This window comes from Pomacea canaliculata, linkage group LG13, assembly GCF_003073045.1.
Source record: "Pomacea canaliculata isolate SZHN2017 linkage group LG13, ASM307304v1, whole genome shotgun sequence".
Classification (NCBI taxonomy): domain Eukaryota; kingdom Metazoa; phylum Mollusca; class Gastropoda; order Architaenioglossa; family Ampullariidae; genus Pomacea; species Pomacea canaliculata.
The window spans coordinates 22,048,502-22,075,110 of record NC_037602.1 but is presented as its reverse complement, the minus strand read 5'-3'; the positions used below and the strand labels follow the sequence as shown (position 1 = coordinate 22,075,110).

The following is a 26,609-nucleotide window of genomic DNA, read 5'->3' as shown; positions in this document are numbered from 1 at the left end:
AACATTACCAACCAAGTTTATTAACATAAAAGCATAACACTGAGAACACAGCTTTCTCAACATCATTTAAGAGTACAGTTCCAGAAATTAAACTTCAGCTAAAAACTATGAGTTCATATTAAATAATAATTGGCTTATACCATATTTTTGTGCAATTCAAAACAGAATCACATTGCAAAAATTATACGACCATTACTTTAAACATAAAAGCTATAAACACAAGAGAAGGAAAAGAGCAGGAAACCCAGTATGCGAGGAGAGGGAAACAACCATAACCTATAACAAGCAACGGTCCCAACGACAAAGCAAAAACATAAAAACATAGAGATATTTTAAGTCTGTGGTAAGTATACATAGTCTAGATCACAAGTCACAGCTTATCACATGATTACATAAAACCAATTATTTGGAATGATAAGAAATATACATGTCAGAGATCTTTTTGCATCTTGTAGACTTTATACAACAAAACTAAAATCTGTGGCCGTAACTTTATCAGCACTATAGGTTGACAGCATTTTGGTAAGGCATAATAAAGATTTATATTTCCCAACTATAATCCTCAGGTAAGACAGACATATCATGACCTAGATGCTAGGATAGTTTAACATATGTCATGTATTATTCTGTTTTTAGTTACCTTGCAGGTGTAAGAATTATACTAACATTACACAAAAAATGTAGAAATAATCTGTCTTCTCTCAAAATGTTGTCTACATTTTTTTTATTGAAAGAAGCAAAAATAATGATTCTGAAAAAACTTATTGTGGTAGCAGACGCATCAGTCTGACAATAAAAACTGACACTTGCTTCACTGTCAAATAATGGAATGCCTCAAAACAGCAAACTGCTTTACAAAGACTTCTTCTTAGTTGTTTCTCAACCTTTTTCTAACATTTGATTAGAACACTGAAGAGCACATCTACAACAGCTTTAGAATATGGCTACATTGATAATGCAGAACCTTAAAAATAAGCGAAATAAAGAAAATGAGAGGAGGAATGATATGTTATAAATAATCGTCACAGACGCAGGCTTGTAAAATCAACCTGCAAAGTAAACTGACCCAGAGCCAACTATGCAAGTACTTGAAAAAGCAAGAAAGTGCATGGTCTGTACTCATATAGTCTGTCCCAGGAGTAACAACAACACCGGAGACAATCCTTAAACACCAGGGTCAAGGGTTATATCTTCAACTGATCACTGGCACCCTGCTACTGACATGAATACAGCAATGTACGACAGCTGTATTTTAAGTACAGTTCATTATATGCTGTGCATCACACCTACCTATATGTCCATAGAACAGCAACTGTACAACAATGTCAAAAAAATTGTATTATCAAATATGGAAAAATATCTAAATGTTTATAACACAGTTTCAAATAACTCTTCCGTTCAGCCCTTGGCAATGCTTGTGTAGATTTAACTAAAAAAGTGAAAAATATCCAGTCCCTTACTTGCAGCAAGCCACTGTTTTTGGCCTCTTCCCCACTTCTGTTGTGTTTGAGGGTTTGGTGTCAGAGCTGACGACGCTCAGAGGAAAATTAAAGAAGTCTGCTTTCAGAGAATTTATTCAAGTACATGTAGCAAAAACAAATATTTGCTAAACAATCCAGAAAATTATGCAGGCAAGAATCATTGCTCACATTTCTCTTTTGTCTCTTCAAACCGCTTTGGGTAATTTCAGGATTTTTTTCAAACTATAAAACAAAAAGCAATTGAAGTCCTAACTGAAGTCCTAATCTGAAGAGGAAGAGCACTAGTCCAAGGGTAAAGAAGTGGAAAACTATTGTACGTAATGCCACAGCAAAAACAACTCCGTCAAAAATGTGAAACAATGATGTGCTACACCCTGGACTGGCCAAAGTACCAGAAATGATGCCCACTTCTAACAAAGTGACACTATTAACAGTGCTCTAAAACACCAGTTTCAGCAGCACCTTCTGTTGGAAATAACATGAATAATTTTTACACAAGTTCATACACTTTAAAGGGGAACATCCTGTATCATTGTTTACACAAAATAGGTCAAAGTGCTTTTGAAAATGGTCATTATTAAACTGACCTGCATAATGTAATGCCTGTGTTTTTGTAAATCTACATAAAAACTTGATAATGTCGTCATCGCACTCACAGTAAGGAGACTGCACAGTGATGCCTAGATTTGTTTCTAAAAGACAAAAGAATCCACAGAACAATCATTGCTCAAAGTGTTCATTTCCAAAGAAAGATCAACTCTGATGGAAGTGCACAAGATGATGGATGATAAATTTACATAAAATATAGATTTACATTTCATCGTACAGAAATGCAGTATTTGCATCCCAGTATCAATATGTTCATGGTGATCCAGTAACTATAAAATAAACTTTTAAAAAGACATTTATTTTGAGACTGACACCAACACAGTTTGCATTGTGTACATAAAATCAACTATCATCCAAAACAATCAATGAAGGATGACATACTACATAACATTTTACATGGTATTTGTCATAAACCCTCAAATAACTAGTCGAATATTATGGCATTACACACCCTACCCCACACATACTACATCCCTTTTGACAAGTTCCTCAACGGAAAAAGCATAAAAAATGCTGCAGGCATCTTGTGCTTTATCATCCTGTATTTATTCTTTATCAGATGCACTTCTCATCAAAGTACCACAGCCTGCAGCCTGTAGGTTGTGTGACTGGCTGTTAGGTGTGATGAACGTGGTCCTCTCCGTAGTACTTGCCTTACAGGTGTTCATAACAAGACTTTAAGATCATTAGTTGCAATCATGAATGGTCCCTACCCCAAGTGAATGCCACACCCACTTATTAGTCTCTTAGTTGTCTTCTTTATCTATGCTTTGTTTTTGCCTTTTTGTGGCTGGCGAAATTCTTCGTGATCTGAATCACTATGAGCATCCCCTTCGTGATCGCTGTCATCCTGACTCAGTTTGTCAAAGCCTTTATGCGAACTGCCCAAGAAACCCTGCAGACTGAATACCTTAGGAGACCGCAAACCTGAAAAACATGCTGTCCGACCTAAACACACACAAAATAAAAAGAGCTTTAGCATCAGACATTTCGTGAGGGATGACTACTTTCCTCTTCATCTATGCATATCAATTTGGCACTATGGATGCTTATACTTCAAGCAGAAAAAAAACTAAAGTACATTCAAATTTTTCATAAAACCAAAATTTTTCAGACACAGAGCTATGCATATAAATATGGTGAACTAGAACTACAAAGCCAGCTGGGTCACATAGCTGTCCATGCATGCCAACTGGGCCACCCTTTGTCCTATCCATATGTTGCGCATCCAAGCAAGCCAACCACATGTTCTATGCATGACAAATGGACCAATTATCCGACATGTGCATGCTACAGGCTACCTCCCTGTAATGCAAATGTCAAGGAGAACACCTACCTTATTACATTTGCCAAACAGGCCACCTACCTGTACTACACGTCGAGCTGTACTATATAATAATAAATAGCACATTTGTATAGTGCCTTTTTCCAGCATCAGCCAGACTCAAGGCGTTTTACATATAGGCTCACTAGAACACCTTTTCAGGATGGCAGCTCCATAAATACACAAACATGCAAGAAAATGATAGCTCTAGAAGATCTTGGCTAAATGTTATCAAACTCTCATTCATATTTATCCAGTTAAGAAAAGCCTTTAAACTGACTGGAGTGTACAGGCTGCTGCACAATACCAGCAGCGATTCCAGCAGGGACAATCTTTGGGCCACATGGTTGATAAGGGGATATCATTTGGGCTGTCGTTGTCGCAAGAACCAAAAACTTATTTATGTTGCCATGGTTATAGCCACAGTACCAAGCTACCAAGAGCAGTGTGTAGCTGGTGGAAGGCATGAGGTCACTTACAGGTAAGATGGGTGAGATAAAGCCAGTCCTCATCACCTTCACACTCGTCAGCAGAGATATTTGACTGTCTCACATATTGTGAGAGGTAACAGATCTTCATTCCTGCCAGCACTGGGCTTTCTGTGAAGTGACCTTTACAAATTCAGCCCAGTAAAAAAGTTTTAGGGCAACACTGCTTACAACAGCACAATCCTGGTGCTGACAAGCGAACACAACAGCAGACTAGAAACACGAATGGTGCAAGATGCAGGATCACATGAAATACATCATCAGATGACATCGCTGGAGACGACCTATCTGTGCTACATATCTCACGGAGACCACCTACCTCTACTACACATGTCAAGCAGGCCACTTACCTGCACTTCACATCAAGGAGACATATATGTAACACATATGTCAAAGAGGCCACCTACACATACTACAGGTGTAAAGCAGGCCACCTACCTCTGCTGTGCATGCGTAAGACGAGGGTGATGACTAGCAGCAGTATGACTGGGATGACCAGTAGCACACCAATGATGATGGAGGGGGTGAAGTCTGACAGATCCTCCTCCTCACTCTTCTCAGCCTCAGCCTGATCTGTCAGTGTCTTCAGCAGCTCCTCTTTCCTGGCTGGTTCCATGGTTGTTCCATCTCCTGGGTTAGCTGGCTCAGGCTCAATTTTGTTCTTCTTGTCTGCAAGTATAAGATACATCTGAAACTATCATCTTCCCCTCCAATGCATTAGCCTCTAGAGAACAACAGGAATTTCATAGACATTTATTAAGAAATTATTTAATGATTATTTCTCTTTCTCTAATACAATAAATTTATCAAAAACTTTATATGATTTTTGTTCTTGACTCTATACAAACTGCTCAACAAGTTTAATACTGCATGTGTAAACCTATCATTTTATCATAAGCAAAACATGCCATCCCACTATAATCTGTGTAGTCCACAAATGATGTATGAAAGTGGCCATTAGTGGTTAGCGTAGAAAACAGCTTATTAATATTTAATGCTGGCACATGCAAATGCACAGTTGATACAAGAGAGATTTCAGCTATAATCTAAAACAAATTAGGAAAGGCAATGAACCCACTCACCTGCAATTTGTGTGATGGATTCTTTATCAATAACTGCTTGAGGTACTGGTTGTGTACCAGCTGAGTGCTGAGTGGTAATGTTGATGTGGCGAGAAAACTTCCAAACAGCAGAGGGGTTGAGCTCGCCCACATACACATTATGACCATCGCTATCAACAGCTACATCGTGTGGTGTATGAAGACTCTGAATAACAAATAAACTTCTTTCTTCAATTAAGTGTCTTACTGAGAAATCAGAGCTGGACGTGATGGTTGTAACATGATTGTTAAGAATGTAATGACGTTAAGAAAAATAGTCATAGAAGTAGAATTTAAAAACAAAAAATGGAAACAGTCAGCATACATATCTTGAGAATCTTTCTGGTCCAGGTTTATGTTTCCCACTATGACAGCTTGGATATCAAATACTTTATATACATTATTTTATAACATGAGTAAATCTCATAAAACGAAGAAATAAAACCAAATAGGCTAACATGCAAACAAAATGCGCTCTAAACTTACACAAAACAAAAGAAAAAAGGGATCCTGCACAAATAACATTACAGCAACAGTTGAAAACTTGAAAATGTCCAAGACAAATGATAAATCATAGCTATCAACACACCTTACTTCAGGTACTTGCAATGTGTATTTGGCTGGTGAGCCAAAATATAGCATGAAGATAACCAAATAATGGAAGGAACTCAATGTATTTTGTCTATGAATCCTCTCCCTTAAGACTGCTTTTCTGGCATCCAGCCATTTGCTTTTAATCCAGCTGTTTAATCACTAACCAGGTCACAGGTGATAGTGAGGTCAATGAAAGTGATGTACAGTGCCATCCACTTATTTTGGGGCTGGTGTGAATGCTCGTGTAATGTCTTCACAAGTTCCTCTCATGTTGCCCATTGTGACATTCATCTGAATAGTGCCTGGCTGATTGCCTTTCTCTTGGCAGCCCTGAGAATCTTCTGGTTCTGGTCCATAGGTGACTGTATATGTTCACCAAGGGAAATGTGTTTAGCTGCAAAGATGGGTATCAGTTCAGTCTGGCCTTAAACCAGTCATGTTTCTGTGGGGTCTTCTTCCCAAAGATGGCCAGATCTGTATGATGCATGGTGTCATGAAGAACAACTCACTTGACAGTGTCAGGCCTGTGCAATGCATGGTGTCATGCAGAATGTCCTACTTGACAGTATCAATGTTGACATGTAGGTGATGCTGGAGTGTCCAAGTTTTGTGGTGGGTGATGATTAATCATAGGATACAAGCATGGGCAGGTAGAATGACACGACCAGAAGGCCATTGCCCATGCAGCAAACCATCTCCTCTGAAGTTGCTAATAGAAGCTAAAGAAGAAAAAAAGTTTTGGCATCAGTGATGGCAAAGGAGTTGTCAGATGACATGTAACAACAGACTAAAGGGCTCCGTTCCAGATGATCATAGTCATCTCAGTTTGTTGTTGCTTTCTCCTTGAGATCAACCATGTTTAGCCTGGGTACTAACACTGCCCAGTGGTACAGTGGATGGCCTTGGGAGTGAGAGAAGCTATGCTAGTCCAGGCGCAGTAGTTCTGAAGTGAAGTTGTTCCTGGGGAAACTGAGTGAACTCAAGGAAAACTGTCTCATTTCCAAAATTATAAAGTGGTGTCCAGACCCTGCACATGTTGACAAAAGGGCACTGGGGTAAAGAAACATGAATAATGTCCTCTGGGTCTTGACACTGTGTTATAACTTTGGAAACAAGACGCTTTTCAAGTTTCTGATTTATCCTGAGGAAACGACTTACTCTTGCCTAACAACTACTTCTCCAGGAAACTTACACCAAAGTGATTGACAGCCTATCTGGTTTATCTTGACAACCTCCCCAACAATATATCCGACTATTACTGGGTGTTTTTCTTCCAGTCACTTCCACAATATTTCTAGATAGCTAACATGTATCTGCCAATGACAGTGTGGGAAAAGTTGTGAGGAGGAAAAGTTTATGTTCTTTTATGTGTATGATGAAAATGTTAGTTTAGTATGCCTACTTTTTCAATAAACTGCTCCTTGACACCCAAAATACAGTTACTGGCAAATTACGTTGTGATGAAAGTGAATGTTTTGCTAGGAGGGAAGTCTGAGTGAGAGAATGTGTGTATGTGGGCAGAGGATGTCTGCCTTGGACAGTTGTCAAGCTCTGGAGAATGATGTGACCTGTCATAGTCACTACTGTATGTTTGTGAGTGTAGATGTTGGAAACGGTTTAGTTTAGTTCTGTGTGATGCTGATGCTACAGGGTAATTGTGTACAGTATAAAGGGCGATTAGTACTGTATTTAACATTTAGTACAAATTACAGAATACAAATGAACAGATACCTTAGGCACAGGCAAGTTCCAATGTTCAAGGATGCTTCCACTTCTGGCATCTATAGTGAATCCTTGTGCCTTATTGTCGCCTTCAAAAGAGTGGCCATTGACTGCGAACAGCAGGCCCCCTGTAGCATGTGGGCATAACCAATGATTACACTTACATGTATGCACAGACATAGTAATAATAGTAGAAGTAGTAATGAAGTTATATAGTACCCCATTTCCCCATTTAATGGCAGGCTATTCACCCTTTATAAAAACTGTGACACAAGCAGACATGGTAAGATAGAAAATGTCTCTAATCTCCAAGATAGTCCAGCTGATTTTAATTTGAAACTCCATCTAAACTTTTATGTAAAAATATATGCAGTGCAATGTGGCATTTACTACCAGCAACATTGCAATTACCCAACTACATGCACTGGAATGGATTTAAGGGAAAAGGAAAATAAACACAAGAAGTCAATGAAAAATAATTTATGGTTCTGACAAAAACCTGCCGCTTTTTTCAAAACTAATTTGGAATAACTGTGCATTGTTTTTACAGACCTCTGAACAATACCCTTAAGACTGTAAATTATGTGTAAAAGGGTGTGAAGATGTAGATGTCCAGAAAATGTCTTGCCCAAGTGTGGATATAATCATGTTAATGTTTCAGAAGAAAGACTGCACTAGTTTTGGGTCACTAACAAGGCTTTGCTAGTCCCAATGATTACCCAACACACTGGTTTACAGATTTACTGTTCCTTATCTCATTCAATACAGGGGACTCAACGCAGTTCAGCAGCAGCTTTGAAGAAGTTCGCACCTGTGGGTTTGAGCTGTGTCAGAAGAGTGATATTTAACCAACATGATGGATTTTATTACCAATCACACACAGCTTTACTGGGAAGGTACAGCTTGACCTGATGGAGGGAGCAGCTGATGATGGAAGTCATGTTATGTTACACTTTGCCACAGTCACAGCCTTTGCAGCCTTGTGGTAAGCACACTCAACTCTGAAGCACATGATCTCTGGTTTGAGACAATCAGGAGCCCTTACTCCATCCCTACCCAAATGATGGCAAGAGGAAGATTTCTCAAGTCCCTCCCACCCCACAGAAGACTTCTCAACTCTGCATTCGACGTTATGCCTTTAATATGATGCCTTTCTGAAATAGCAAACTATAAACATTTTACTGTGCCCACAGCCATTGGTTATGGGACCTTAATCTACCTTTCTACTTTTCAGCTCAGCCATCTGGGCAGTAAGAAGATCCCAAGAAGAACTCACCATGGCGAGGACAATATTCAACTGCGAAAAGTCGAGAGCCGAAGTCCTTGTGCTTGATTTGTCTGACAAAGGCTCCCTGCAAATCAAAGCACTGTATACGACTGTTCTCACGGTCTGCAACACACACCAGGCCCAAGTCCTCGGCCACTGTAATGCTATGGGGGATGTCAAATGTTCCCGGAGGTGGTCCTTGTGCTGGATTTTCAACAAGAGTTGGATATTTTAATTTTTAGTTTATTGGCTCTTTATGTGCTCTGAGCAAGAATGGAAACATCTTAAAGAAAATCATAATCTTGCAAGTTTCTTCTAGAAAATTCAAGATTTTGGCAGTGTTTTAACATTTTTGAATGTTCAACTGGTGCCAAATGACTTTTCTAATCTCCATACTGTAGCATTTACAGTGTCCCACATCTGCTATAGCCCAATGGCCCAGTCCATTCAGATCACACATCTGATCAGCAACACATTTCATAAACAATTTCAAAGCAAGAAGGCATAAACTTCAGCTTATAACAGATAAGTACAAGAGAAAAATGAAGAAATCCACTTGAGTTTCTGCACTCTTGATTATCCTGTGTGATATGATAATTTCAAAACAATTTTTGTTATACCTTTAAATAGACTCTGTGATCCCCACTGCTTGATGAAGCTACCATCCTTGGAAAACTTCACCACTCTGCTGTTGCAGTACCTGTCAACAAAGTTATTCATATCTTGAAGTTTGCCTCATAAAAGGAAATGAATTTAATGTAAATTAATAATTATAAACTGTAGCACTTGAACAATGCAACAGTTTCAGTCCAGAATATTTTCCTCGTAAGAAAAACACTTTCCCATAAGAAGCGTAATAGGAACCATGTAAAGGGCCCTATCACTACACCTGCCTAACCCTGCATTATCATGTGATCATGAAAATGGCTCGCTAAAGAGAGATAAAGTCTGCAAAAAAGTAATTTTCATAATGCATTCATGATCTTTTGTGTATTCATGCTCTGTTTTTTTTTTTAAAACATATATACACATTCACATATGTATTTTTATTTGTGTATTTCCCTCATTTTATAGAAATGTGTACAAATCTGATGGGTCAACAACTCTGTGATTCATTTATTGAGCAGTAAAATGAGAATGATCAATAAAGGTGAAAGGTAAAGGGAGCACATTTGTCTATCAAAGTAAAATAACCATTACATACAGAAATAATAACAATAATTATTATTAAAATGCATGCACTAAACATCATCAAGCATGCTTTCCTGCAATCTGTCATGTACACAGACTTTTTCATGGGAGGTTGCATCTCAAAGTCTGTTTATCCTTTAATTTTATTATCAACTTTCTTCAGAACGTCAAACTTACTCGATTTAGTAACTGACAGGTGTGACATCAAATAGCAAAGCCTCTTGTTCCCAGAATGTGATGCACATGGTGAAATGCTAATGTCTGCTCAAAATGTCCATGTATATAAACCTCAAGGTACTTATAATTCTTAATAATTTTTTTTAGATTTACATTATACTCTTGATTTCTCTTCCTTATATGGTTCAGGCTGACATCTTGGTTTTACTTGAGCTCTATGCCACTAACCAAGACCCTCCCCTAGGCTCTTTCACACACATGCACACATAGAAATCCACAACCACCCACCTGCACACATCCAGACCCCTCCTACACATACATCCTTCCACCCCCCCAACATTGGGCTATTTACACAGTGATGTCAGATTCAGTGACATGAATAACATGATAATGATGTCACTGATGTCAAAATCTCTTAACAAATTTGCTGTGTTGATTTGCACTTGGGTCTCTGGTAACACATAAATCTATCAGAGTACTCCTGCAAAATGTTTGCTAGGATTGGAACAATAGAGTGGATTAGCACAGAGTTCAGACAGATATGAGTGTAAATCACCCCACTCTGGTTCTAATGTATTTCCATAATAACTATTTTTACACAATACACAAATACATATATAACCCAAAGACTATATGATCTTTTACATTGATCAGCAGAACTTTAAACCCAGCAAGAGTAGAGCAGTTGGTAATTCAACTCACCCATCAGAAACAAAGAATTCTCCAGAAGTTAATACAGCAACATCAGCTGGTTTACAAAAATGGAATGAGTCATCACCATTAATAAAGCGTTCACCTAGCTCTAAGTCAGGTTTAGTTCCTCCTGCTGGTATGCGAAACACCTGCACATAATAGAAAAACATCGCAAACATCACAGACATATCCATCCTACGTTTCCTCCCTGAATTTTCTTCAAAGCATGGATATATTTTCTATCACTGTGCATGATGGAACAAGAGAGCGATTACCCTAAATTTCCGCAGCTCCCCCCCCCCCCCAGGTTTAAACCCTGCAGCTTAAACAGAGATACAGCTTTTTTGTGGATTTTTCCAAATTTTTCAGATTTTGATTACTTTTTCAATGAGCTCCATGTTTAAAGTATTAACTGTCTACATTTTTAAATCAAAACCGCATACAATTGAAGCATTCAGATCAGCTGCTGAAGCACACACCCTCATCATGCCAAAAATGAGACGAAATGATTGCAATGCAGCTTTCAAGTTGTATATATTTGTGGCTTATAAACCAGTTTAGCTTATCTGTAAAAAAAGTAAAAAAATTTAGTGGGTGTGGCTTATGTACAGGTCACTCGATAGACCAAAATTTATGGCACATCTATTTACCTACTATATCTTCACTGAAGTCAGAACACAATATGCTGAAAACGGATTTTAAGAACAAGAACTAAACAAAGCAACAATTTAACCAGCCTACCTGATGAAGTGCAACATCTGTCAGCCAGATGTTGCCATTGTTATCCACTGTCATACCATGTGGCATATAAAACCTGACACACACAAATATACAACAAAATCACTGTGATGGCATATAATATTTGGTACAAAGATGTCTATGACAAAAATCACCGAAACTCCACATGACATAGAAGAAAAGCAAGAAGATGGGAAGAGTCACTGGATAATGTCAGAGAGTGCAAGCTATAAGCCCTCGTGGAAAATGCTGCTCCAAACTCAGCGTTGGGCAAAACACAAAAATCTCTCAGCAGCAGCCTCCTTACCATCACGAACCTTTTGTCCAACTCTGTTGCCAGTCAACTTATAACACTCACCCTCAGATTTTAAAATGTGTGACTGTATGAGTGTAGGAGTGGACATCAAACTCTACATGTGCAGAGCTATTGCAATTGCTCCAATAAAGTAACAAATCCCAACAGAGTGACCAAAACTTATGCCTGGTAATATCTCATTTTCTATGAAATATGCAAGTTGTATATCTGTATCCTTCTTCAGATGCTAACCACACAGCTTGCACATTAACATGCTAATGCAGAGTAGTTCCCCTTTATATCTTGAATGCATTTCATTAGGTTACAAGGCCAAAAACAAATCTTACACTTACATGCCAGCACCAAATGTGCGCAGCAGTTTGCCATCTTTGCTAAATATGAGTACAGTGTCTTCCTTTATGGGCTCATTTTGAAACTGGAACTGGTGCTTGAAGTCAAATGATCTGCAAACAGAAAACAATTTACTTGATTCATGCATACTTACCAGTTGTGCCTGTAATGCACATGTTGTCCAAACAACTCTTGTAGTAAGCTGTGAGAACCATGCAAGTGTCCACAGCATAATGGGTCACTATGTTAAATTGTCCACTTCTTTTGACATGACAAATCTTCTCTGAAATGTTTAAGGCCCAAAATTGAGAAAAAAAAATTTTTTGTAGCAAGGGAAACCATTAGTAGCAAGTAGCATCCATCTATGGCTGTCTCTTGGTCACAGTTGTGTCCCATGCCAGTAAGATGCTACAGTTCTGTCTCACATCCCAAAGTGGTTTGGAAAATGCTGCCTTAAAAATTTCAACATCATAAAAATTGCAGAAATTATTTCGTTTTCAGCAAACTAATGTATGCCAAATAAAAACAGTTCAGTGCAGCCATCAATGCTCACTCTAGCTCGTAATCTTCTGTTGCTTACTGTGCATTCCAAATACGTGTGCCACGATGGAAGACGTAGACATTGCCTTGTTTGTCGGTTGCCAGGCCTCCTACCTGCCCAACTCGAACAGACTCAGCTGGCCACTCGGATTGAAACTGAAGTGGTCCTGACAGTGGCTCCACTGTCGAGTAATGAACATTCATTTGAAAATAGTGCTTAGAGTGAACTGATGAGAAAATAGTGCTTAGAGTGAACTGATGACAAAATAGTGCTTAGAGTGAACTGATGACAAAATAGTGCTTAGAGTGAACTGATGAGAAAAACTGTTGCTGCAATATTCTGCATCTGATTTAAGGAAAATTCTATTAATCAATGCAATGAGCTGTAGAATGTCCAGTTTCTTGTTAAGTCAGTTCAGATTAGACACTTTTAAAAGGACAATAAGAGGAAATTTATAAAGTCTCAAGCTTAGGTATAGCACTGATGATGCAGTTGAACTCCAGCCAGACTTGCTCAGCTGTATAGCTTAATATGTATACAACATGTACATCCATACTGCAACTCTAGTCATTTTGTAAGGTTGTAATATGTACTATCTGTATGTTCATTACATTTTTATTCACATGCAAGCTGCCATATGGCACATACTCTTTACCCCATCCCCTTCACACACACATTCAGACACAAACCCTTAAGTCCTATGAAGAGAACAGACATGCATTAAAAACAAAAGAAAAGAAGAAAACAAACAAATAAAAAAAGCTGCCTATCAAGAAAGAAAACATTACATATGGAAATATTCACACACACACAATTACAGTGCTGAAACTTAAAGTAGAATTGTACTGACGTATTGCTGTGTACCCATTATGATATCTGTCAGACAATGCCAGCACATGCAATCATTTATTGCAGGCTACAGTATGATAATACTGTGCATGATCTAACTGGTGCAATATCTATAGCTATGCTGTATGTTAGCTAGTTACATGCTAGAGTGCCTATAACAATGATGTGTATCAGCTCACTACATGCTACAGTGCCCATAGCAATGATGTGTATCAGCTAACTGCAGGTTACAACAACCATACCATTACATCTGTGACAATGCTCTGCATCAACTAATTGTAGACCACAACATCAATGATGACTGTATCAGACAGGTACAGGCCACAACATGTATGCCAATGCTGATCATCAACTTCATGCAGGCCACAACATGTATGACAATGCTGATCATCAACTTCATGCAGGCCACAACATGTACAACAATGCGGGGTGTCAGCTGACAGTAGCACTCACGTGGATGACTTTTGTCTGCCTGACCCAGCACCACTGACCCATCTTTTTTCTGAGAGCTTGAACTGGGATCATGATGCCAGCGAGTGCTGGGTTCAACGTTGGCATGGGGCTTGATGTGCTGGAAGTCATGCAGCTCCTGGTTGATCGCCTCAAAAGCCTTGTTGCGATTTCTGCTCAGTCCTGGGTTCTCCTCTGGGAGTTCACTCTCATCCCTCTCATCGTTTGCTGCATAATCGTCATAATACTCGTTACCCAGGCGTTTCTGCATCTTGATGGGACCCAGACTGTCCAGCATTTCTTCAAACAAGTCTTCATCTGGCAGCTGCTCCTTAGTACCTGTTCTCTCTGAGTGTAGATCCTGTCTCTCACTCTCCCTGGCTTCTAGTGATGAGTCCTCATAGTCTGCAGCTGGGTACTTTTCTTGTGAAATAAGCAGCCACAGGTTTTGCTCTGGGGATTTTCTTCCATAATCATATTGAGGTTGACCCTGACTTTGTGACCCTGCAGATCTTGGAATGCCTATTTGTTTACCTGAGTGGATAGGAAGACTGAACACTGAGGAAATAATTCCAGACATGCCACATCTGCTACTAAACCTTTACCACACATGAGGTTCCAGTGCAGCTTCTGTTGTATTGGTGTGCATCTTAATACCTCACTGTAATACATATTTCTGAAATGAACTGATGCATACATTTTAAAAAAGCAATGAGAAATTGTTGTCTGACCATGTTTACATGAACTTGGTGAAAGAATCCAAGGTCTGATCAAAGGTTGTGTTTAAGCCTTAAATAGCCTTTAAAAATAAAAGTATATAAAAAGTGTCTCAAGCAAACCATATGCATGTATGAGTAATCGTGCATGTATGTGCATGTATCCATACCCTTCAGACCCTAATTACAGCCTGGTTTACATTATGGGCAAGGGGATTAGTTATTTATATTTTATGTCAAGTCAGCAACAATGCTTTATTATATCAAGAAAGTCCCAAAGAAGAAAAGGAAGTGATGTCTTAAAAATGAGGTATCTGTAAGAGTTCAGTGATCACCATGAGTCCTATGATAAATATCCAACAGCCCACAACATGACACCATTGCTGTCTGGCTTCCAGAGAACTTTGATATTGCCTTTTAGGCCACAGAACTCTGATAGTGCCTTTAGGCTACCAAGAACTACTGTGGACTTCAGTATAGATTATTTAATGTACAGATGATGTCTGCAGCAGGTCAGCAAGATAGCAACTGGAGTTAGAAATACTTACTGTGGAAGCATGCCATATGTGATATGCAGCCTAATGCTGCTATGATGCATAAATAAGCTGTACACAATATTTTACAATTATTTTACATAAGCACAAGATGTGCAAATGGGTCATTAAGTCTTAATTTAAGTCTTGAAATTATGTCCAAGCAAAGCACATACTTTTAAAGCATAGCAAAAATCAGTGATTTATCTGGATCTAGCTGATTTTGATAACTGCTGTCAAGGAGAATTTGTGACGAAAGATAAAGAAATTGTGGTGATGATGATGGTGAGAGTGACCTGGAGGTCACTGAAAATCCTGATCACCTGCTGCAGAGTTGTTAAATAACAGTCAAGAAGATATTTCACGCTCTGCAGAAACAGACTGATCTCAACGCTGAGTGAAGAAGATATTTGACACTTCAGAGACAGACAACCCCCATCCCTTTCCTCCACTATCAAACACTAAATATCATGGCACCACCAGGATTACAAAGTCTGCTCAACTTGCCTGCTATGATCAACTTTTCATAGATCAAGAAACTAAAAGTTATGATGAACCAAACAAAGTACAACAAATATAATAAACCAGCAAAAAAACCCTGAAACTTCCATACTGTCTAAATCCAAACTGAACTGGCATAACTATTTGGCATAACTATGTGTCCAAAACTAAAAAATTTGGAAAGCCCATCTGCCAAAATGTGAAGTGCACTTATTTTTCTTTTTTTATTCAGCCTCAGTTAATTAGGCTGAAATATAATTTATCAAGCACAGCAGCATTAGAAATTGGCAGTTTGTAACATTTTGAGACAAAGTACAAACAAATAACAGGCTGACATGTCTGATGGAGTCGTTAGAGAGAATTGGGGGTGGCTGCCTTCAAAGGAAAGGTTGGTTTTAAAGTTTTATTGTGAGCGAATTCAAACCGCTTCACTTTACACAATAAATTCGGTAGGTGAGCGCCATTATGTACTCTGTCGTCAATCCCATTATCAAGAAGTTTGTTGTGTAGTCACCTGGCCTGGGTTTTTGGTATTATGCTGCACAGTTTAGAATTTTGAGATGGTCCCACAAAAAGAAAACTTCACCGAATCATGATCTAGATGGAGTTCAGTGAATAGAGCATCTAGAGTTTAGCAGTTACAAAAGTTCTTTAACATGTACATTCATAACCACAGCAACATTTTACCTGTGGAGGCTTCAAACAATGAAGGAGTGGAACCCCCTTCTGCTGAAGTTGTCATGGTCATCCCAGCATGGTGATGGTGACCATGGGCTTCCTCATCAAGCAAGGGGTTAGGGGGAAGAGGGACATCAGAGTCTGCAGGCAGCATGGAAGCCAGCAATGGCAGCTGATTGGTGTAACACTCCCCTCCTGGTTCTTTCGATGAAGAATTTGAGTAGTACATGATGTAAAAGTTGCACATTTCATCATTTCCAGTGCCACTGGTGAAACAAGAAAAAAAAAAATGATAAACTAATTCATCTAACCTCTCTCTCTGTTTTACACACACACACACACCTACACACACAGAGTGAAACGTATCAGTAAAAAGGGAATTTTTCCCGAGGAGGAGGAAGATTTTATTGATGGTATTATTTGAACAATAAAAATTACTTATGTAGCATATTTCCCTCCTAAACAGTGAGCTCAAAGTGCTTGAACAAAAGAACAGTGTTCCTGACAGAGGTGATTCTTAAGCCAGCCTTCAAAGCTTTCAAGATATGCACTGCAAAGGACAAGGTATTCCAAAAAAGAAAAAAAGGAGTGGTAGCTAGTTTTTGTCTCATCTGATGTGAGGCATACGTAGCAGGTTCACACATGAGCAGACCAGACTGATTTGGTTGACAGGATGTTAACATGTCAGATAGGTATGCTGGCAACAGTTTTTGGTGGTGATGATGATGGATGCAATGGTGGTTGTGGTGTCAGTGATTGTCAGTATAAGTGTGCAAATGGTGCTGTACGAGTGCCTGTAGTATCTTGGTTATCTGTTGGTGGACCACTATTTGTATACAACAAATAAAGGTTGTCTATACAGAAAAAAACCCCACATTACCCACAATTCACCAAAACCGTTGGCACTTACCCAACATAAGTGACTCGGTCTCTGCCTGTAGAATTGTATGTGCATCTGGCAATCTGTAAAAAAACAAATCTTGAAAATAATCTCCATAAAAGTGGGAAGATTTCATGAGATTCATAGAAGAAATCTGCTTGAATTAAAAATTGTAAAAAATTTATTTGATGGTAAAATTCCTCTCTTCAAGTACTTACCAGATGACATGATGATATAGAGTTATCCCAACTAGCTACTTAAATTCCAGCAGTCCGCTCTCAATTGGTCAGGCCTGACCAATGAACAGGGAGAACACAAAAACAGAGGCGCTTCAGTCCTTGCAAGGAGAGCTAACTGACAAAAATCCTCCACTTAACTACTTAAATGGCTACCATGGGGGCCTTCTAGGGCAGTGAATCGCCCCGCTACGTTACCTGAAAACTTCCTACTAGCGGCTGAGCTGAGCTCCTGATAACACCCAGACGTTGTCAGGGACGGGAGTTATCACTGTGAACTCATTTGCGCCATTCTCGAATAGGCCAGTGTGGCAGAAAGACTTATGTAAAGTTTGAGAAGGAAAGAGTGGGGAAGAAAGTAGTTCCTTGCCCAGCACCTTTGCAAATTCCCTATTTCTTATCTATTTGTCTTTTGAAACTTCACACTATATAAGATGTGAGGAAATGAATAAGTATTAAGGAGTAAATGAATTTATGAAAACTGTGTGGAAAAAGAGATATAACTAAAGTTAGCACAAAAGTGAAACGAATATTATGCCGGAGAACTAATATCAGTAAATTGATCAGAAATTACTTAGGGAAGAAGAACTGAGGAATTACATGCCCAGACATTGCTGCAGTCTTTGCTGCAGTGACAATGGGACTACGTCACAGTACTACAGAGGTTCTACCCTAAAAAGGGTTTTCCGCAGGCGGAACTATCTATTGTTTAAAGCCATCAAAGCCATTCACGGAGGCTCATTAAGTGTGTTGGATTACAGGAAGATTACCCAGAGAATATTGTGATACATCTTGGGAGCTGCTTAATTCTGGCAACCAAGTGTATCTCATACTTTAAAACACAGTGTGCACAGCTCTGGCACAGAAATAGAAGTCTGCCATTAATGTTGGTTACAAAAAAATCTTGACATCCATCAACTTACCAGCTTTTCCCCTGGCTTGACTTCTATGCTGGGATTAGCTGGATAGAACGCCTGCAAAACAAAGATACAGCTGCAAAAATGACAGTACACTTCAACAGGTTTCTGAGCCAAGCACAACAGTTACACAAGAAATGACCAGAGTTCATTGTATATAACAGCTCACACTTTATTTTACCCTGATAGAATGCTGTCCCACCACATGCTCTTTCAACTAAGTATTTAACTAACATCTTGATGCTGCAGAAAAAATATCCCATGCAAAACGAAAAACAAATTGTAACACTACTAACATAACAAATTTAATGACAAATGTAATATGTAATAATGTTTCATAGTTGATTCTGTACAATGAAACCAAAATCAACATAGTCTTTCTAATATTCAGCTTAATGCATAATACTACTATCATCAACCATTGCTTCTACACACCTGTGGCCACTGAGGGTTTCCTTTACCAATCAGCTGGAACGTTCCATTGTACTGGTAGCCAGTAATCACAGTTCCTAAGAAATCAAAACAGCATGCAACTCACATTCAACACATAATTAAAATGTAAAAAAAAAAAAAAGCCATATGTGCACAATTTCAGGTCGCTTCACATTTGTAGATGTATTCAAAATGAAGATTCCAAGCCCAGTGGGTAACTCAAAGCAGATATCTGCCTATGGACAGATGTCTATACACATCTATCTGTATATATGCATACAATAAAAATGCCTTGTGAAAGACACCTCTCTAAGCACATATTAAACAGTATAAAAAACAATGCACTCACCCAGGGCATGTGCATGGGTTCTGTAGGCGAAGGGAAACATGCTAGTCTCATCACTGTACACACAGCTTGCATCCACATGAAACTCTGGCAAGACAAGGGAAAAAGCCCCAAAGTTAATACAGACAAACATACAGAATGATTTCTGAATAGTTCTTTATCTACATCAAACAACAATGTGCTTGACTATCCAACAGCAAACCACAAAATGTACAATACTGGATGCTAGAGACCACAGTACTATCAGGAGCTAAAGAAACACTGAGCTGACACTGGTGTTCACTACTCCTGTTACTGAGTACATATCTTTAGTTCCCACTAATTCTAATTTCAAGAGTTAATTTTTTTTTTTTCAATGAAGGAGGGTTTAGAAGGACTAGAGATGTACAAGGACATCATACATAGACTGCTTGGCTACTTACTGGGTGTCTGACTTGGCACTTGGAAAAAGCTGGCTAACAGCAAGAAGATTCCAGCCATATATTGCTGCCTGGAAAATACATAACAACAAAGAAACAGCACATGAAGGACTGACTGGCTTTTAATCATAGAAGCTATATTAGTGTAAAACAATGTTTGAAAAAATGTCATTGTCAAATGCTTATTTGATTCAAAAAACTAATTAAACTTAAAAATTGCCATGCATTAGACATTGCATCAAATTATAAGCCTTGTCTAGAATTCAATATTTAATTTATTTTATAAGCAATATTATCTTTTTAAGAAATGTCTCCTTACTTTTGTCCTGTCAAGTGTAGACGTATTCCTGAGTAATCGGCTTGCTCATCAGCTGCAACACCCAAAGCATATGACTAAATGTCTGATCCAAATGTTTCAAAACAATGTCAATGGTCACATTTCCAAAAATCTTTGGTAAATAATGTACTATGTCTAATTTCAGTGACTCACCAAGTCAATAATGGTTAAAATATTATTCGATAGCTCACATAGTCTGATAGTATTGCATCTTTCAAGAAAATCTTAAGACTCACTTGTTTAAACTTATTTAAAGTTATCATTTGACCTGCAGTTTGGTGGCTGCTGGGATCACCGTGCATTGAGCGCATCTTTGTGATGCGGATACTAGCGTGTTACAAAACTCCATCATCATCATCATAGCAATATTATGTGTTTCTCACCACATGCACATGGATGCTTTAAATCCCAAAAGAAAGGAAGAATTACTCACCACTAAAAGATTTTGCATAATGAATTTGTAGGACAATGGTTTTAATTGTGGACTTCCTGCCCACTTTAAAACCAACACCTGGCGAAAAAAAGAAAGCAAAATCTCACTATCATTTAAGGTATTACACTTCAGTCCAGAATATGATCTGATGACTTCGAAGTGTTGATATGACTTTGTGCAAATTTGTTACTTGACCTGTTAATGAATCTGACATTAATTATTATGACATATGTTGCACTACAGTAAGCCTTTCATTGGAAAAATATATAAATATTTTCTATGAAACTGGTGATTAGTATTTTACACCATCCTCAAGTGAGGCTATGTCACACTCAGAAACCATATTTAAAAATAATGTTCCTGGGCTCAGATCTGAATGCAACGAATAATCCTCACTGTGCTGGTGATTGTCTCATACCAAGATTCACATTTCAACCAAAAATCAGTTTATAACAAGAAAGCAAGATCCCTCTGACCTATCTTGAATAAAATGAAATATTAATTTACCTTTTGGTAGCACAGCTGGTGGAGCATTCTTGGCCCAAGCAAATATAATTTTTTGTGACTCTGAATCTTTGCACATTGCAGGACAGTTCCTAAAAAAAAATAATCAGGTTATTTTTATAAAACTAAGTTATTGAATAAAAATGCAACAGAGCATCTACAGGCTGTGACAAAGGTGAAAAGGAATGATAATATGGTCAACGAGCTGCTTACATGCTCGGGTCAATAAAATGTTGGTATATGCACCTCATATAGTCCCCACTATTTCCACAATGTAGAGTCTGTAGATGCCTGTTCAATTTAAAAGATTTTTTTGTGCATCTATATAATAATAATCAGCTTATGGATGGTATATTTAGTCAGTGCAATAAAGACAATGCATAAAATTATAACATTTATTCAAATAAACTCTCTTTAGTCATGATATAAGTATAAAGAATTTTAAAATCTATTGAACTATCCGCATATTTGTGTACTGCTGAACTATGATGAAAGAGGAAAAAATAGTATCCATCTTCTTTAAACCATCAGAATATTTGTGTACTGCTGAACTATTGCAAACTATGTTTGATGAATTCAAATAGTGATCTGTGTTTTGTAAAGAATATAGTATGACAAAATGCATACATGGGGAGGTCCAAAAAATTTCTACTTTAAATGTTTTGCATGAAGCTGTAAATTTGGTTTTATGTATTAAAGCTCATGGCTGACTAAAATTTCCTGCATGCAACTATGCTGAGAAGTGTTAATGAAGTAAACCTTCAGGTTTTAGAAAAAAATATGTCAACTATTTTAAATTAAAATTCTGCAAACATTTGGACCCTCCCTTGTATACATATTTTGAGTGGACATAACACAAAATGGAGATATCAGAATGAAAATATTAAATATGTTTCATAGAAAAATATCCCTCCAAAAAGAAATGATGAAAACAGCAAGGTAAAGTTTTAATGGTGCAAAACCAGCAAGTGTGCACAAGCAGCAAACTTATCAGCATTTTCCCGCATGGTAGTCAAAAAAAGCTACAAATTAAGGAAACACCTTCATAAATCAAAGCATTTGTTCCAAATAAGCAGGACTCACTACTGGATGGGTGGTCTGTCAACACACAGTACAGATAAGTTTTCTCACAACCTACCCCATTGTGCACTTACAACAGAACCCATGATGTGTTTCACTGTGTTTTATCCCTATGATGTATATTTCTTTGCATTTTTTCTGTTTTTGTAGGGATTTTTGTAATTTCACTAATTCGCCAAATTATAACCTCAACAAAGGCTCCAAGCTGAATAAACGCTTAAACCTACTGGTTAGACTTCATTGCTGACATGACAGATCACCTAAAAGATCACCAGGTAATTATTTAATTTTAAATAAGGGCCAAAGACCTAAGACCAGCAAGAATGGTACACCTGAAAAATCCCCTACATCTTCCTTGCTCACTTACCCCAATCAACCAACCATCCCATCCAATTCCCAAATGTGTAAAATCCCTGCCTTGAGGGAGTATTTCTCCTCTCCCTTCAAGAAAACTGAAAAAATGTAAATCTAGTTCCCAGAAAAGATAAAAAGAAACTGAAAACAAAAAACCCAAAGAATAAATGGCACTGGACCACAAAATGCATGGTAAAAGTAAAAAGGTCCCATAACCTACTAACTAGTCTACTGTTCAGCAATGAACTGTAAGAGGTTCATCACATCTAGGGGATGGCATATGAAAGGCAGAATCCAACTCTCTCCTGCCATCTTTTACCTTCCCTTATAAATCAGGTACCATCACTGTTTGGTGGGCAGGGAGAGTATTTCAGTCACTGGCCCAAATGTTCTGTTCTAAAGTAAATTTGCATTAACGATAATGCTATAAATCCTTCACAAAAAGTATATATACAATAAAGCACATACACAGGCATTAAGGAGCTTCGTAACATTTCAGAAGTGAAAGGATAGATTAAGAACATAAGCCATGAACATCAGATGATAGTCCATCACACATGTGTTTGAAAGTTTGGCATTCCTGGAGGCTTTATGATTTATGACGTAATATTTAAGTCCCATATCCAGCATGCAGATTTTCTTAAAATACATAAAATGAATTATAAATATGTATGCACATCATTTTAGACTTTGTGTAGAAGTTATTTTACTTCAGCTGAAAAATAGCTGTATCAAAGAAGGGGAAAAAAACAAAACAAAAATAAAGAATAGGGCGGATCCTAAACAGTAACAAGAATCCAAATTTAAAGAATGCTTTGCAATGAAAGTGAATCAAACTCACCATATGTCAGCATCACTGTAAGCAGCTCCATCACATCCATACATCAGTATGTGATGTGCTGTTTCTGCATCTGCCTGTGCCTCATATTTTACTGTCATTGACAGGCGATATAATTAATATTGGTAAACTGATTTGCACCATGAAAACCACAACAAACAGTTCAACAGTTTAATTATAATTTCTCTCTCCACTTCTCAAAAGTCATAGCTGCTCCCCACCTTGAAGAGTTATAGGCATTTATCAATTGCTACTACTGCTATTTTCTGTGTGTCAAGGCCGTCATCAACATGTTAAAAGTCAAATTTGATCTCACATGACATGAATCTACATGAAGCTCAAAGTGCTAGTGATGAGAAAACTTTCTACCACAAATTGAAAGCATGCAAAACAAATGCTTTGTTCAAGACAGCACATGGTACACCAATATCCAACCTATTGTACAGTCCTTAATAAATTGTCTGAGTTGATATGACTTAGGATTTGAATAGTTCACAGTATGTGACCTGCCTGATTTTGTTATTCCTTAGTATAGCCAGTTATAGCCATGGTTAAGATTTTACTACACTTTGTGTACAGACTGATGATTTTGTACATGTTTATAATCTGGCCAGTTGTAACATTATTACTAGTCTTCGGCAATACACACTACAAGAAGGCAGATCATTTAACCAGTTGCAATCGAAACCCATCAAGCCTGCTTATCATGACATTCACTAAGAAACAGGACCCACCTGCCTCTATTTCCATGATCTATTGAACATCATCACAAATATCATTTTGAACATCATTCTTTCAATATTCTTAAAATATGCCAATACTATCACAGTTGTAGATATAGTTATAGGCATAAAAGTCTGAACTAGACTGTTTCTGACACTCTCCTGACCCTAATATCTATATGCTCATGATGACCATAACATCTACACTCTCCTGATGACTGTAACATTCACACTACCACTGCTTCACAAGGTCAAGCACTGTCTTTTGCTAACAACAAAGTGAAAGGCTCTGTAGCTATTCCTGTCAGCAACCTCCTCTTGAGTACTCACAAATAAACCTACTCAAGAAAAGATCACCTTGCGTTTAGGCTTTTTATTTATAGTGAGAAATAAGCCTCCATAACTCATGATGAAAAGCAATCCTAGAGTATTTCCTACTGATCTGTCATCAGGTAAATAGCAAATGCAGCAGTTGTAAACATTGTCCCGATGAGCAGTATTCAAAATCCACACACAGCATGATCCACAGTAGGAAGTGCAAGTCAGATAAAAAAAAAGTGGTGGAGGTAGAATGAAATGGTTTGTGATTTATTTGGTTCTACCTTTAGCTCTCAGCATATTACTTAATTTTAGACCTACAATCAAGAGAAAAAGAACTAAGTGCTGTGCAAACATGCAAAAATAACTTACCAATATAGGCTTCATCATATGGAACTTCATAACTAGTGCATATATAACCATCAGGCTGCAAAAGGGAAGGAGACATATTTGGATGAAATTTCTGCTGAAACACTTAAACCTCTGAACACTTATCTTTATAATATTTTCTACAATGTGTCTAGTCTTTCTCAAAGTAAATACATTAACATATTCATCTAAATTATGCTTAGTTCTGAGAAATTAGAATACTGTAATTAATTTTAACTGATCTATCAAGAAATATTAAGAGGAAAGTTAGAACTTTTGAAATTGAAATGCCGTGTAATTAAAAATATAATGCTCAAATGAAACTTGTTTAGAAATCCTAAAATTACATTTTTTACATTTACACAAATGTCAATATACTTAAACAAATAACAATATAAACCTAAGAGGTTCATAAAGTTAATTTTTTTACTGACTACTTCAGATCCTTTTGTTTTAGAATCTACAACTAAGTAAAATTATGGTGATGAATATTTCTAGGAAAAAACAGTTTACTGATAACTGCATACCAGGACTTTTATTTATGATATGATGTTAGTATATGTTATTATCTGTAAAATGTTGTGAACCATTAGGGAATAAGGCTCTATAAACAATCATCTTTTGAAGACATGCTGAAGCTAGTCAAAATAAACACCAAAGTTTAATAATACCCTATTATGGCTATGCTTGGTTGGTAACAGCAATTGTTATCACTTTGAAAAAAAAAATGCAGTAACTCATTTAAGGTAAAACTCACTTCACTTGGTTTTGCTCCTTTCATTTTGACATCGATGATCATCTCACCAGAGGTGACTGTGGAAATAACATGAAAGCCACAGTGGTAATTCTAGAATTTCATAAAGAGGGGCCCAAAGGCCCTCTCAATAAAAAAAAGGCCTTTCAAATTAAACAATGGGACCCTTGAAACAAACACATTTTCAATGCTTTTTCTGATAAATATTTGATATGCAGCAAAATATTTCATTAATCACAAGAAACTGAAGATTAATCACATAGATATCTTTTTCTCTTACATCGCTAAATCATCTTTCATCATTATTGGTGTGATCAAACTTTGTGTCCATGTCATTGGGCTATGAGCTCATGTTTCATCAAAAAAAAAAAAAAAAAAAAAGAGCCTGTATCTTGTCACTTGAAATGTTTCTCACTATCCTACTTGAGTGGGTCGACTTCTGGTATTTTTTTTGTTTGTAATTTTTACACATCATAGCGTCACTCAAGTTTTAAACCAGCATGAAGAACGACAACAATTATTTTTCATGTGCCCCATCGTGTGTTCAAATGTGCACCAGCCATAGTATTTTTGTGGGCGCATGGTCACAGTGACCTTTAAACTATGTGCTCCTCAGCGAAATTTTATGAGAATCCGTCAAGGCTGCAGCCTAGAATTACCTCGGCAGCCACCATCATCTAGAAGATGACGACAACTTACATCAACGATAAAGCCATGAACTTTACTGTTTGAAAATTCCTACCTACAAATACAGATTGTAGAATATTGTACCTATAAGTGATAAGCTTCTGGCCCTCCAGCAATATCTAGCCTTTGTAACCAATACACAGCTTTTCTCTAAAAAAGAAATTTCTTTAAATTTTTTAACTATCTGCTTTCAAGGAATTTTTAAAAGGTATCTATATTATGATGAACTTATATATATAATTTGTTCTCTTATGATGCATGTATGCATAAAGACTAAAAAGCTGAAGATAGGTCATTGGAGTTTTAGTCATATCAGGACATAAAGCTACACCAGGTGATAGTCATGTTTATACAAAGTTAGTGATGGCCCTGTTGTCACTTTGAAAAAAGCTGCAATTGCTAACATTATTAGCAAGGTATGTTAAAGTCACTGTCATAAATGTTACTGCAGCTTCTACATTATCAGTTAATGTCAGCATCACATAAGATTTTATGTAACCCTGGGTTCATAATTATATCCTTACTGCTGTGCACCACACAGATTTTACCTGCTGAGATTGTAGACAAAGTAGGACGGGCAGCTGAGTTGTCATGGTCATCCCAGCATGGTGATGGTGACCATGGGCTTCCTCATCAAGCAAGGGGTTAGGGGGAAGAGGGACATCAGAGTCTGCAGGCAGCATGG

At 37.6% G+C, this 26,609-nt stretch overlaps 1 protein-coding gene across 2 annotated transcripts; it reads right to left on the bottom strand.

Annotated features, from left to right (window-relative positions):
* On the bottom strand, positions 1-26,609 carry LOC112553876 (peptidyl-glycine alpha-amidating monooxygenase-like). Of its 2 annotated transcripts, XM_025221349.1 has the most exons (24): positions 26,473-26,609; positions 25,241-25,296; positions 24,487-24,541; positions 23,078-23,168; positions 20,806-20,894; positions 20,299-20,376; positions 19,848-19,899; positions 19,532-19,599; positions 19,113-19,196; positions 18,767-18,840; positions 18,338-18,388; positions 17,209-17,261; positions 16,308-16,564; positions 13,874-14,404; positions 12,611-12,752; positions 12,033-12,143; positions 11,388-11,460; positions 10,656-10,795; positions 9,206-9,285; positions 8,595-8,789; positions 7,328-7,446; positions 4,985-5,168; positions 4,341-4,571; positions 1-3,038 (listed from the first exon to the last, which is right to left on the bottom strand). In XM_025221349.1, exons 2-24 carry the CDS (start codon positions 25,280-25,282, stop codon positions 2,854-2,856), a joined length of 2,985 nt encoding a protein of 994 aa, XP_025077134.1. In that variant the 5' UTR covers positions 25,283-25,296; positions 26,473-26,609; the 3' UTR covers positions 1-2,853. The 2 variants fall into 2 exon arrangements, with proteins under 2 accessions (XP_025077134.1, XP_025077135.1); XM_025221350.1 differs by lacking the exon at positions 13,874-14,404.